The sequence below is a fragment of the Piliocolobus tephrosceles genome, chromosome 3 (genome assembly GCF_002776525.5).
Source record: "Piliocolobus tephrosceles isolate RC106 chromosome 3, ASM277652v3, whole genome shotgun sequence".
In the NCBI taxonomy this organism is placed as follows: Eukaryota; Metazoa; Chordata; class Mammalia; order Primates; family Cercopithecidae; genus Piliocolobus; species Piliocolobus tephrosceles.
In genome coordinates this window covers 89,350,620-89,365,097 of record NC_045436.1, presented here as the reverse complement: position 1 = coordinate 89,365,097, position 14,478 = coordinate 89,350,620, and the positions used below count along the sequence as shown (strand labels likewise).

General features: G+C 37.5%; 1 protein-coding gene across 5 annotated transcripts in view; it reads right to left on the bottom strand.

The window, feature by feature from the left end:
* SEC24B (SEC24 homolog B, COPII coat complex component) overlaps positions 1 to 14,478 on the bottom strand; it is a 114,067-nt gene that overhangs the window by 64,818 nt on the left and 34,771 nt on the right. For all 5 annotated transcript variants that reach the window (XM_023219917.3, XM_023219918.3, XM_023219919.3 and 2 more), the window contains one exon: positions 4,475 to 4,642. In XM_023219917.3, the coding sequence (XP_023075685.2) occupies positions 4,475 to 4,642 (168 nt within the window). The remainder of the gene's footprint in view (positions 1 to 4,474; positions 4,643 to 14,478) is intronic.

Genomic DNA, 14,478 nt, shown 5'->3' with positions numbered 1-14,478 from the left:
GCAATAAAATATTTTACAACCTTTTCATGATAAAATATAGTCAATTCTTAATTTTTATCTTTTATAAAATATTTAACACTTTCTACATCTTTTTAACAAAAAAATATTTACCAGCAAGTGCATCTGTTAGTACTTAGTAGTATATGCTTTGTTATGTTTTGAGGACTGCTTCTGCCAATTAGGTTATACGGAGATATTATCCATAAAATAAATGGCCTATATCATAGCTTGTTTTTGATAAAAACACATTTATAGGGTATGGTAGTCAGGCACAGTGGCTCACACCTGTAATCCCAGCACTTTGGGAGGCCAAGACAGGAGAATCACTTGAGTCTGGGAGTTCAAGACCAGCCTGGGCAACGTAGTAAGACTTCATCTCTACAAGTAATTTGTTAAAAAATTAGTCAGATGTGGTGGTGTGTGCCTGTGGCCTTAGCTACTCAGGAGGCTGAGGTGGGAATATCACTTGAGCCCCAGTAGGCTCAAGGGTCAAGGCTGCAGTGAGCTGAGTCACTGCACTCCAGCCCAGGCAAGAGAACAAGACCCTGTCTCAAAATAAATAAATAAATAAATAAATAAATAAATAAATAAATAAATAAATAAATAAAATAAATAAATAAATACATACAAACAGTATGGTAAGATATATTGGCCATGGTAAAAGAAAATTCAAAATATTTTGAGTAACTGCTGATAGACTAAAACAAGTACTGAGTTTGAAGGCAAAAGGTGTGCAATGGGCCTGGGTACCTCTCCTACCAACTCTGTAGGTCTTTAGGTAAGACACGTAACCTTTCTAAACTTAAATTTCCTCACTTATAAAAGGAAGATAACATATGACATGCTTGTTCCATCTGATGAGACAGTAATACAGATAGAAAAAGTTAAAGGGATTTGCAAATTACAAACTGCTATATGAAATAATAATGTTAACTATCACCTGGAAAATAAAATCTAACAAACAATAATTTCTGACATGTAACTCAGAAGGGTAAAAAGAGTAAAAGCAAAATTAAGTAAAACAGAATGATATTGCTTTAGCGGAACTCTTCCAATATAATTCTAATCTACTTTATGTGAACAATGTTTCTCAGCAATTACGTGTATGAAAATAAAAACTAAGAATGAAACTTATCTGAACATTATCATATTCTAACAATGAATCATATTCAACTCAGATACAAAGCTACAGTGGGGAGAGGAGAAAGCCCATTCATTTCACTTAAAGATGTATTTCCAATAAAAATGTACCAAAATTCATGATAAATACCAAAATGCATGATGTTTACATTGTTTTGACCAATTTTATGCCAACAGGAAAAGTTGTAGTGATTGGCCAGGTACAATGGTCACACCTGTAATTCCAGCACTTTGGGAGCCCTAGGCAAGCAGATCACTTGAGGCCAGGAGTTTGAGACCAGCCTGGTCAACATGGTGAAACCCCATCTCTACTAAAAACACAAAAATTAGCCAGGCATGTTGGTGCATGCATGTAATCCCAGCTACTCAGGAAGCTGAGACATAAAAATCACTTGCAACTGGGAGGTAGAGGTTGCAGTGACCCAAGATCATGCCACTGCACTCCAGCCTGGGTGACAGAGTGAGTCTGTCTCAAAAAAAAAAAAAAAAAAAAAAAAGAGAGAGAAAAAAAGTTGTAATGATTGATGGCTTCATTCAAAAGAAAAAATACTATTTAGAGACTTAAAGTCATAGATAAACACATTTTAACATTTCAATTTATACATTATTGTCATGGAAAAGCACAACAGAGTGATAAAAGAGTTTCTAGTATAAGAATATATTTTATTATTTCATTAAGGAAAGGAGATATGCCATCAAAGAGAAAAATGAAAAATGTAAACTTTTCAAATGTTAAAGAAGGGCTATTCATGTTTTTTGCAAAAGGATGATGGCAGGTATCATTCCAAAGGGTACATTTGAAAGAATAATGTAACATCTCTGTTTTAAAAGTCAGGCAGCATATACGTTAAAAATTACATAACTACAAGTATTTAAATTTTTGATGAAAAAATTTAGATATCAATCTAAAAAATGTTCAAGTAGGTAGTTTATGAAAAAAACTTTAGGGGCTACTCAAACAAAAATTTGATGTCTCCCCTAAAAACAGATAAAAAATGCTTAGTCTTGGGAGAACAACTAAGCAACGGTGTCTTTGCAGCTGAAAGAAAAAAAGCTAATCTCTTTTAAAGTATTAACCACTTTAGTAGGTTATATCAGGCCCACAGTAAACACTATGCAGATGATACACTGCACAATTCGAAGAAGCTTCATTTATGCAAATGACAATTCACACCACCATATGTGGTAGCCCTGACTCAATTAAGTTGTGTAGCCCAGATCTATCCAAAGACAAAGAAGTCACTAAGAGGCCATTCTCCTACTTATGAAAACGGAACAATAAAAACTACAATTCAGATGTCTCCAGTATATTTTCTGTTACTTAAGCAAGAAACTTACCTTAGGTAAATCAAGAGTTAGTTTGTCAACAGCCAATGACAACAAAAATTCAGCCTTATTTTACAGAAAGAATAAAAGACAGAGAGACCTGAGTTAAAAATCTTTTGCTTTGCTACTTATTAAATTGTAGTCTTGGGCAAGTTACCTAACCTCTGTCAATCTCACTTTTCTCATCTGTAAAAAAGGAAGAACATCTATGTCATAAGATTAATATTTGAATTAATGAGATATAAAATACCTGATATATTGTATGTGCTCAATAAATGGCAGTTTCTTCTACTTTAAAAATATATTTTAATAGAAAAAAGAAGAAACATAATTGTCATTGTTTAGTGGGCAAACTGTTTACAAAATAATATTTATAAAAAGACGGTAGGATGGTATTTACAGTAAGATGGTCAAAAAGAAAATATGATAGGGGCCGGGCGTGGTGGCTCACACCTGTAATCCCAGCACTTTGGGAGGCTAAGGCAGGCCGATCACCCGAGGTCAAAAGTTTGAGACCAGCCTGGCCAACATGGTAAAACCCCGTCTCTACTAAAAATACAAAAATTAGCGGGGCGTGGTGGCATGCACCTGTAATCCCAGCTACCCAGGAGGCTGAGGCAGGAGAATCGCTGGAACTCAGGAGGTAGAGACTGCAGTGAGCCAAGATCGTGCCATTGCACTCCACCCCGGGCAACAGAGCAAGATTCTGTCTCCAAAAAAAAAAAAGAAAATATGATAGGAAGAAATAAATCAGCAGGGGCAATGTAATAGGCCAAAAAAAGCAAAACATTTAAGAAATGGAAGGCAGTCACCAATGTAGAGGAAAAACAAGAAAAGACACCATTTATTTAGTCAGGGCTTTGATCTATCCTAAAAACTTTTTTGATTCATGAGAAACAAAACTACTACTGGCCCTTCACTTTGAAGGCAAATACTTTTAAGAACTAAATTCAATTTCCAGTATACCCACTGGTTTGCTGAGAATCGACAGACACTCTTTGGTGCTGCAGTTCCTTTTCCTAAAAAACTAAGTAAGAAAATGTGTAATGTATCATCTGATCAATTGACAGAAAGGTCTCTGTTGATCACACAGACACTCAACAGATACAAGCAATGAGATCACCCTAGGAATTTTCATGCTTTTTTACTTTTCTCAGTTTCAGACCTATAAGAAGGTTCTTCACACTCAAGGTTAGGAGCTGTCATTACATAGTGAGTATAGCCCCTAAAATAATACAATGGTTGCTCTGGAAATAAAAACTATAGATTCTTGAAAACAGTTCAATCATCTCTGATCAAATAAAACATGCCATGTATTAACCTGAAACATCAATACTTTGGAATTTTAGCCAGACAGAAAAAAAAAAACAAAAAATAACTGCCAAAAGAAACAATGTGGGGAAGCAGGGTCAAAACAACACATTTTATTACCTTTTACTTACTTAACACATGGAGAATATTAAACAAACAATAAATCATATAGTCCTTCAATGACGCAAGAGTATTGGTTACAATTTCATTTTCACCCCCTTTCATTTGCAAAATTGTGTCAAAGCTTACTTTCTACTATCAATAACAAAAAGCACAGAAATAAATAGGATATGGAGAGTCACTAAATAATAAAGTTTTGGCTACTTTATCCTAAAAGAAACTATAATAACCTTTAAAAAATAAGAAATAAATGTCCCATGACAAAGGAATGAAATAAACCATTACACATTGACACAATGAATAATTAGCCATAAAAAGAGCTATAAAGACTCAATAGATACATGAAAACTATGTGTAATAAACAGAAAAGCAAAATACAAAATGGTATGTAATTATGTAAAACATATATGAGACACTGTAAGTTAATATTCCAAAAGTTGTGTTTGGATTGAGATTATAAATAACTTGTTTTCATATCTTGTATAAATTGGGATCCTACAGTTTAACTTTTTGAAGTCAGCTATTCAAATACGTATGTGTGTCTGTGTGTGTATACGATAATAAATATCTCAAATACCTTTTTGTTGTAATAGCTCTGATGGCTGTGTAACTGAGGTCACAGGCTCAACAGGGTGATTTGCAGTGGAAGGTGTTCTTGTTGATGAGGATCCTGATAAAATGGTGGATACTACTGGGCTGGACTTGGGAGGCTGAACATTTTGCATAACAGGACAGGATAAAGAATCTGCAATTGAAGAGAAGAAACTATTTCATCCACAGAGACTTGAAATATATTAATATATATTACTCCATATAATATACTATAATGTATATAAAATATGTAATTATATAACATAATAATATATATTACTAACAAAATACAGTTTATCTGAAGTTCTTATAGAAACTTCAATAGTATCATCACATTTACCAAGTATATCTTGAAAATAAGGTGGTACAAATGATTTTTTAAAAACTGAAAAATTACTCATCAAATGTTTTAATAAACTTTAATGACCATTTTCCTAAAATATTTCACAATCTTCCTTACCTTCTTAAAATGAACTCAAAAAACTTTTATTTACTAATGATCTATATGAATACTAATTATTGAACAGATTATTGTCCTATGCAATGGTGACTCAGGTAAGGAGATGAGGAAGAGGTTTTTGACTCTGCAATAATGTGGTCTCTGAATTCCATAAACACTTCTAGTATCAGTTCAGATCTCATTTTGCACTGCAAACTGCTACTTCTTATTTGCTGTTTCTAATCAGATGCCTTATTTCACATGTAACTAAGTAAGGGCCTAATCATAACATGAAGTTGCACTTCTGGAATAAAGTGCATGTGACTCATTGTGGGTCTTTGTGATAGCTCAAAATACCAAATGTCTCCTAGAAGGCAAAATCGTCCCTGCTTGAGAAATACTGGGTAAGTTATTGAAGATAATCTTCAAGATTAGCTAACCAAGAGATAACTGAAAAACCTATGGCAAAAGACTACTGGTGACCAGTCACGATATGTTGAATAAATTTACATACTTACACCTGCACATATACATGTGTGTGTCTCTGTATACTGTGTGTGTATCTATATAAACAATCTTAGTTCTGGGACTGAAACAAATAGGAATATGGTGACAAAACAAAATGTGCTATCTGTCCTAATAGTGTAAAAACAACATAAGCACATATGAGGAACGGGGAAAGAAGGTACTCTAAATACGCTGACTGCTTCATCATTTTTAGTAGGAAGAGAAACTATCATTGTGGAAGATTGAAAACATCATCACAATATTTTCCAGTCCCTTTCATCAATATGGAGTCTATTTTACTACCCTCTGAATCAGAACAAACCCTGTGACTGGCTTTAATCAACAGTATGGGGCAGAAATAAAAGTGTACAAGTCTCAGATCTCAAGTCTCGAGGGACACTGCAGCTTACACCTTTCCACTCTGAAATGCTGCATGGATCATCATGTAGGGAAGCTGGTCTAGTCACATACAGAAAAACCTAGGCACCCCAGTGAAGAGTCTGCACCAACTGCTAAACATCTTAGAATCTTCTAGTCCCGCAAACATCAGCAAAATGAATTCACATGAGTGAATTCAAGAAAAACCTGCAGAAGAACTACCCAGCAAACCCACAGAACCAAGAAAAATAAATCATTGTTATTTTAAACCAGCAATAGATAACTGCTATTATCACTAAAACTGCCAACATAAAACAGTGATTAAGAATATTTAACAGTATCCAAGTAAAAACTGAGAAAGATATAATTATCTAAAATTAGGGTCAGGCGTGGTTGCTCATGCCTATAATCCCAGCACTTTAGGAGGTCAAGGTGGGCAGATTGCTTGAGCCCAGGAGTTTAAGACCAGCCTGGGCAACAAGGCAAAACCCCAACTCTACTGAAAAATTCATCTGTGGTCCTCAGGTACTGGTGAGGCTGAGGTGGGAGGACGGCTTGAGCCCAGGAGAAGGTTTCAGTGAGCCAAGATCATGCCACTGCACTCCAGCCTGGGTGAAAGTGGGAGATCCTGTCTCAAAAACACACAATGAAATCATATCAGGTGTATGTGTACGTACATATATGTATTGATACACATGTGTATATATATATATAAAGCATAATAAAATACCCACGACCTCAGCATCCAATTTTGAAAATAAAACATTTTCAATACTGTTGAAGCTCTCAATATGCTCCTCACAGAAGGCACTCCCCTGCTCCTTCCTGAGTCGTGTTTATTATCCTTTTGCTTTTGTTTTCAAATAGTTTACCACACATATAAGTATCCCAAGGCATTATTTTTGCTCATTTTGTAAACTTTATAACAATAACATACTGCAGGTATGCTTCCGTATTTCCTGTGCTACATTCCTGGGATTCAGTCATGTTAATAAGTGCAGCTCTACTTCATTTTCACTGCTGTTCAGAAGTCTGATGGAAGAATATAATTTATTTATTCATTCTGCTATTAATGGACTTTTAGGTTATTTCCAATTTTTTGTTTTCACAAACAGTGCAGCTATGAATACTCATGTACTTGCCCCTGGTATAGACATGCAACTTTCCCCAGGGCAGAGCTTCTACACATAGGTGCCACAGCTCAAATATGTGGAGGTGTGCAGGAGGGATATCGAATCCCTCAGCCCTGGGGACAGCTCTGTAGGAAATGAGCCTAGAGAGCAGACTAGTCTCTTTGTCCAGCAGCTCAAACAAAAATCATTTGCCATAAGAGGCATCCATCTAAAACAGGAAGTGGTGTTTTATGGCCCTCATATTCAAAGTGTAGTCTACAGACTAGCAACACCTCATGTGGAAGCTTGTTAGAAAGCAGAATCTTAGGCCAAGTCATTAAAGACCTGGAGAATTAGAACCTACATTTTAAATGAGATCCCAGGTGACACATATGTATAGTTTGAGGAGAACTTCTCTAGAGTATATAGAAGAGGGATAGTTGTGTTGTGGGGTGTGGTTATTTTCAATCCACTAATGCCAAATTTTCCTAAAATACGAATGAATATACCCTCCTACCAAGAGTGTCTAAGAGTTTCCTGCTATTCCACATCCTCACCATTCCTTGGTATTTAGTTAGACTTTCTAGTTTTTACCCATCTTTTACTAGGTATAAGATGATATCCCATTCTAGTTTTAATTTGCTTTTCACTGTTTATTAATGAGATTATGTTTCCATTTAATCTTCTGTGCAATGCCTATTCAAGTATTTTTCTTTTGGTTGTTGGTCTTTTATTAATTTCTATGTAGCACTTGTATATTCTGGGTAAACACTGTAAGTATATATATTTTTTCCCAGTTTGCAGCTTGTGTTTTTCTTTTCTTCATGTTGTCTTTCAATAAAGAAAAGTTTTAAATTAGAAATGAGTCGAGTTTATCATGTTTATCCTTTATGGCTAGCATTATGTGCACTGTGCTTAAAAATTCCTTTCCTACCCCAAGTTTCTAGAGTTAGTTTCCTGTATTTTCTCTGAAAAGTTTTAAAGTTTTACCTTTTTAGCCGGGCACGGTGGCTCACGCCTGTAATCCCAGCACTTTGGGAGGCCGAGGTAGGCAGATCACAAGGTCAAGAGACTGAGACCATCCTGACTAACACAGTGAAACCCCGTCTCTACTAAAAATACAAAAAATTAGCCGGGCATGGTGGCGGGCGCCTGTAGTCCCAGCTACTCAGGAGGCTGAGGCAGGAGAATGGCGTGAACCCAGGGGGCAGAGCTTGCAGTGAGCCGAGATCGCGCCACTGCACTCCAGCCTGGGCGACAGAGCGAGACTCCGTCTCAAAAAAAAAAAAAAAGGTTTTACCTTTTTGTATTTACACATTTACTTCACCTGCAATTAATTTTATACATGGAGACTTTATCCTTCAGATTACAGCTAAAGTATTACCTCCTTAGGGAAGACTTCCCTAGGCTTCATGTCTAACAGGCTAAATGCACCTAAAGTAATGCTCCCAAGTACCATATACGGTTGCTTCATGATGCTTAAATAGTAATAGGAACGTTACATTTATTTGCGTTTATTTGGATATGTGCTTCTCTAAGTGAATATGAGGATAGCACTAACTGTTTTTACTCACTATTTTATCTCCCAACACTAGAACAACCTGTGGAACATAGTTAGCTTTCAAGTATTTGTTGGATGAATGGAGACAAGGCCTACCAACATTAAGGACCAGAGAAACATGCCAACCAAGAAGCTGCTCCTTTCACAAAGGGAATTTGACAAAAGAAACAATACATAAAACTGGACTATGCAAAATGCATTGTTGCTCTGTTTAGTTTCTGAGGTGTGATTTCTGAGAGAAGGATATCACGATTCAAGAATCAATATTTGCTTTTTTTGATGATTATGGCAGTTCCTCGGTTAATTTTTCACTTTTACTCCTGGGCTCAAGTGATCCTTCTGCCTCAGCCTCCCAAAGTGCTGGGATTACAGGATGAGGCACCATGCCAGGCCTTTAGTTAGTTCTCAGTAGCTCCTTAGTTCCCTGTTAGTTACTTAGAATTCACTTCTTCATGCATAACACACCTGAGGATTAGGTATGTAGATGGCCTCTGAAAAGAATACTCCTTTATTAATATAATCCTGTAAAAGTAAGCCCTATCTTAAGTAATCATGCAAAAAGTTCTTTAGAAACTAGGAGATATTAAATAAATTCTCAGTTAATAGTATCACTATCCACTCAAGATGTTCATGCTAGAAATTTTAAGTCATCTTGTATTCTTCTTTTTCCTTCATAAACTATATCAACAAATCCTTGAAGTCATCTTTGTCATCTGTCTTCTGTATAAATGAATCCAGTCCAAGTTATCCTTCACCTAATAATTGTAATAATTCCTTTCTAGCTGGTTTTCCTGTTCTAGGTTCTTCCTTCTCCAGTTATCTACTACACTGTTCATAGAAGAAAGTTCTGAAACACAAATCTGATAGTGTCACCACTTTGCTTATAAACTGTTAATGGCTGCTGATTACATATAGAACAAGGCATGTGTTTTCCTTTCATTAATTCCTCTCACCTATCCAAATGCCACAGTCCAGCAGAAATTGAGGCTGATACTCTGGAGAGGGGGTAACAGCTAAAGCCAGAATCTGAAATAAGTGAACACAAAGATGAACATCTCATCTTCTCAGCTTGGAGAGGGAGAACACGTAGAAAAATTTACAAGTAGTGGGCACAAAGTTGAAAAAAGATGAAAAAGGTTCAAGAATATCTTTAGAAAAACTGAAGGAGTGAGTATGTGAGGGAGTAAAATTACGCTATTCCCATAACTCTGCAATCACACAAGTTTCCAAAACTAAAAATAGTCTTTTGTACTGCACTACTTGTATTTTGTACGAGCATTTTATTTTTCCAATGCAGTTGTCTAATTTCTTACTTATATTTCTATGTCCAAATAATCTTGTCCTACAAGGTATTTGCTTCTGCTTTTCCTCAAGCACATTACCAACCAGAGATGACAGATAAAATATTAACTTATCAGTGACTATATCTTAGTGTCATGTGTGTAGTGGACTTTTATTCAAGAATTATACACTGCTTCTCGGTCTTCTGGCTAAGATCAACTGTGAAGAATTATATAAATGCTTATTATTTTTACTCAAGTAGCTTTTTAAATGCTTTTGTATAAAACTGAGCATCAGAAAACAGCATTAATCAGACACTACTGTTTTATAATATGCTATCAAGATGTTCTTATTAAGCAAGAAATATTCAAAATAATCAAAATAATTTTTCTGGCAAAATTCTACATCTTGGCAACAAGACTTACCTCGCTAATTTTTAAAAGTATGTACTTTGTAAAACAAAGAGACACTAAAGACAAATTAAGAAAATTATTTTAAATGAATCTACGGAGTTCTGGTACTCATCTTGCTGTCAAAAATGGGCACCTTTACATCCCCAAGTCAAACTCTGGCAACTTCACCTCAAACTAGAAAAGAGCTCCTGTACTTATTATTACAATTCTATACTAGGTTACTTGACTATACTAGAGATTCACCTACAGTGAGAGTTTAAAAATTTTTAAATGGCCTAATGAAATGACACCTTTTAAACACTAGCCAAAAGTGCAACCTAAGTTACAACTAATGCAACACTCAAAACATACATACCCGGAGTGGGCTTTTTTTTTTTTTTGAGACGGAGTCTCGCTCTGTCGCCCAGGCTGGAGTGCAGTGGCACGATCTCCGCTTACTGCAAGATCCGCCTCCCGGGTTCACGCCATTCTCCTGCCTCAGCCTCCCAAGAAGCTGGGACTACAGGCGCCCACCACCTTGCCCAGCTAATTTTTTGTATATTTAGTAGAGACGGGGTTTCACCGTGTTCGCCAGGATGGTCTCGATCTCCTGACCTCGTGATCCACTGGTCTCAGCCTCCCACAGTGCTGGGATTACAGGCATGAGCCACCGTGCCCGGCCCGGAGTGGACTTTTTAATAAAATAATTGAAGTTCTAGTACTGAATTATAATGTACTAATAGGCTTTTCTAAAATAAAGCAAATGAGATAATATTTAAAGGTCCCCTTTAGTCTATGTTTTGAATATTAATTCATTAGCTGCCTAAAAGTAACAGTATGTATCCATCTGTCATATTTTTGATATTTGCTTAACTCAGCTTTATGCTTTTGCATCTCCCACTCTATAAAATGACTGAGGACTTTTAGTATATCTGAAAATGAAGATAGTATAATCAAGTAGTAAAGAAGGTAATCATTTTTGTCAATTATTCGAAGGTTGAATTTAACACAAAACTATGTTTAATACCTAAGATTTTCATTTATGTGAAAATACAATTTGAGTGTTGAAAGCAATTATGTTGCCAGACTTTCTAGAACATTAAACTCAATATTCCCATACCCTGTACCTAGCACAAGGTACTTTTACCTAGGCTCCCCAAGGCACTGCAACAAATTCGCAAGTTTCCAAGGAATATTTTAAATTGCCAAGAAAAACAGTGATACGTGTCAAATACCTTATGAACTACTACTCAGTTACATGGGGCACTTGAAAAATATTGAAATATATCAACTGAGAAAGTCTGGGAACTTTGGCAATATTTAATTTTAAAGTAGATTTTTAAAATAACCTCTATTTTTTTTGAAATGGTGAAGCACGTTTGTCATATTAACCTGAGATAATATTTAATTTGTTAACCTCTGAACTTCAATTAAAAAGTAATTTACCAATCTAAAGGCAGGAAAAAAACCCGACTTCTGAACACAAATTACATTCTAAAATATATTCATTATGGCACTCACAGTACAGTACTAAGATAAAAGAATGAAAATATATCCTGCCTCTCTGCCTACAGGACCCATTACAGCAGTTATTCAAACAGAGAATAGTTTTGTAATTATTCTCCCTCTTTATTCAATCTTTTCTTAATGACAGGCCTTTCCCAATTACTTTTTCTGTTCATTAGCCAAGTGACCCCATATTTCCCTGACACATTTCAATATAAATTGGTTCCATCCAGGGTGCTATCCCCACCTCAGAACTAAGATAGGAATTACTTGTATTTATTTTGTCATGAAAGTTATAAAATCCTTAAGTTGGAAGGACTTTAGGATAAGTGGATCTGTAAATGCAATGTTGAAAGAAGAGAGAGGAAAACAGAGAATTTTTAGAGGACAGAAAGCCCTGGTTCTGAGGGAGACAGAAAAAACTGACCTCCAGGCCAAGCTCTGTTTCTACCATTAATGACCACAGGCCAATTCAACTTGGATAACTTTCTTCATTTGTAAAACAAAAGGACTACAGTAAAATTTAAATCTGTTTCACAGCATCACTGAAGATCCAGTTAGAAATAGATTCTCAAGAGTACCCTGGAGATTCTATTCTAGCTCAGTAAATTGTAGTTGCAAATCGCAATCTGTGCAAGTGTTTCTGGTAGACAGCCAGATTTCGGAACTGTGACAGACACTTTGAGTTGACTCACCCAAGTCAGTGCTAACTAACTCCCTTTTTTCTTGCTTGCCTCTACTATGGATGCTAAAAAAAAAAGGCTCAATATTCATTTTCCAGCTTTCTCTGAAGCTAGGAATGGTCCTTTAAATAGCTATGGCAAGTGATCCCATAAAATGAAGTCTGTCAATGCCACTAACCAGTCCCCTTTCCTCTCCCTTCTTCCTGCTTTTAATTCTGACTTAATGTCTATAGGTACAGAAGTATCTTGTTTCTATAACCTACATGCTACGGGTGGCAGAGTGGAAAGAGAAAAAAGGATACCAAGAACAGCTGGATCCACTGCATCCACCTAGACTTGTGTTGTGAGGAAAATACCCTTTTTGTTTAAACTACTATGAGCTGCTTGTAGCTGAAAGCATTTCAAAACGACATAGCAATGAAAGAGTAGATGATCTCAAATGAACAGCTCAGGTCTGATATTAAAGTTCTAATTTTAAATAATCTAATTGTCCAGAGAAGGATATCTTTCCACAGCATCTTTGACACATGGCTATCCAGACAATGATACACAGCTAAAGATATCATTCCAAAAGTGACCACAGTTTTACCAATTCCCATTTTTTACATACATTTTCAGTTGCTTCAAGAGCAGATTCTGTTAAATTCAAGTTTGCAAACTGAATTAAAATGAATATATCCTATGGAAACACTGCACTTAAAAAGCCACACTGGGCCAGGCGCGGTAGCTCGTGAGTTCAAGACCAGCTTGGGCAAAGTGGCAAAACTCCATCTCTACAAAAATAGCTGGGTGTGGTGGCGCATGCCTGGTAGTGCCGGCTACTTGTGGTGCTGAGATGGGAGGATCACCTGAGCCCAGGAGGTCGAGGCTGCTGTGAGCCAAGATCATGACCAGCCTGGGTGATAAAGTGAGACCCTGTGTCAAAAAAAAAAAAAAAAAAAGCACGCCACGTCTTACATACATAACTTTTAAACGAATAAATTTAACAACACTTTGGTTTAGGAAGGTCAGAAGGGCTAAATACCAGGGTATTCTTCACGCATCTTCCTTTCCCTTCCCCATCTTTCAGCCTAACTTACTAATCTGAAAATGAGAAACACTGTTTATGTGCAGGAAAGATGTCTTCTGCAAAAGTCACTAACAGGGGCCAACCCTGGGAAACCAGTGCACTGCTGCAAATCATCCTCTTTTCTAAGTAAGTGGGGCTCTGGCTAGTAAAACAACTGTCCTAAGGTTGAACTACTATAAAAGAGAAAATAGGGGGCGGAGCAAGATGGCCAAATAGGAACAGCTTCAGTCTCCATCTCCCAGCGCGAGCGACACAGAAGACCAGTGATTTCTGCATTTTCAACTGAGGTACTGGGGTCATCTCACTCGGGAGTGCCGGACAATCGGTGCTGGTCAGCTGCTGCAGCCCGACCAGCGAGAGCTGAAGCAGGGCGAGGCATCGCCTCACCTGGGAAGCGCGAGTGGGAAGGGAGTCCCTTTTCCTAGCCAGGGGAACTGAGACACACAACACCTGGAAAATCGGGTAACTCCCACCCCAATACTGCGCTGTAACACCGGCACACCGGAGATTATATCCCACACCTAGCCGGGAGGGTCCCACGCCCACGGAGCCTCCCTCCTTGCTAACACAGCAGTCTGCGGCAATCTAACCGCAAGGCAGCAGCGAGGCTGGGGGAGGGGCGCCCGCCATCACTGAGGCTTAAGTAGGTAAATAAAGCCGCTGGGAAGCTCGAACTGGGTGGAGCTCACAGCAGCTCAAGGAAACCTGCCTGTCTCTGTAGACTCCGCCTCTGGGGACAGGGCTCAGCTAAAGCAGCAGAGGCCTGTCCAGACGCGAACGACTCTGTCTGACAGCTTTGAAGAGAGCAGTGGATCTCCCAACACGGAGGTTGAGATCTGAGAAGGGGCAGTCTGCCTGCTCAAGTGGGTCACTGACCCCTGAGTAGCCTAACTGGGAGACATCCCCCACTAGGGGCAGTCTGACACCCCACACCTCACAGGGTGGAGTACACCCCTGAGAGGAAGCTTCCAAAGCAAGAATCAGACAGGTGCACTCGCTGTTCAGCAATATTCTATCTTCTGCAACCTCTGCTGCTGATACCCAGGCAAACAGGGTCTGGAG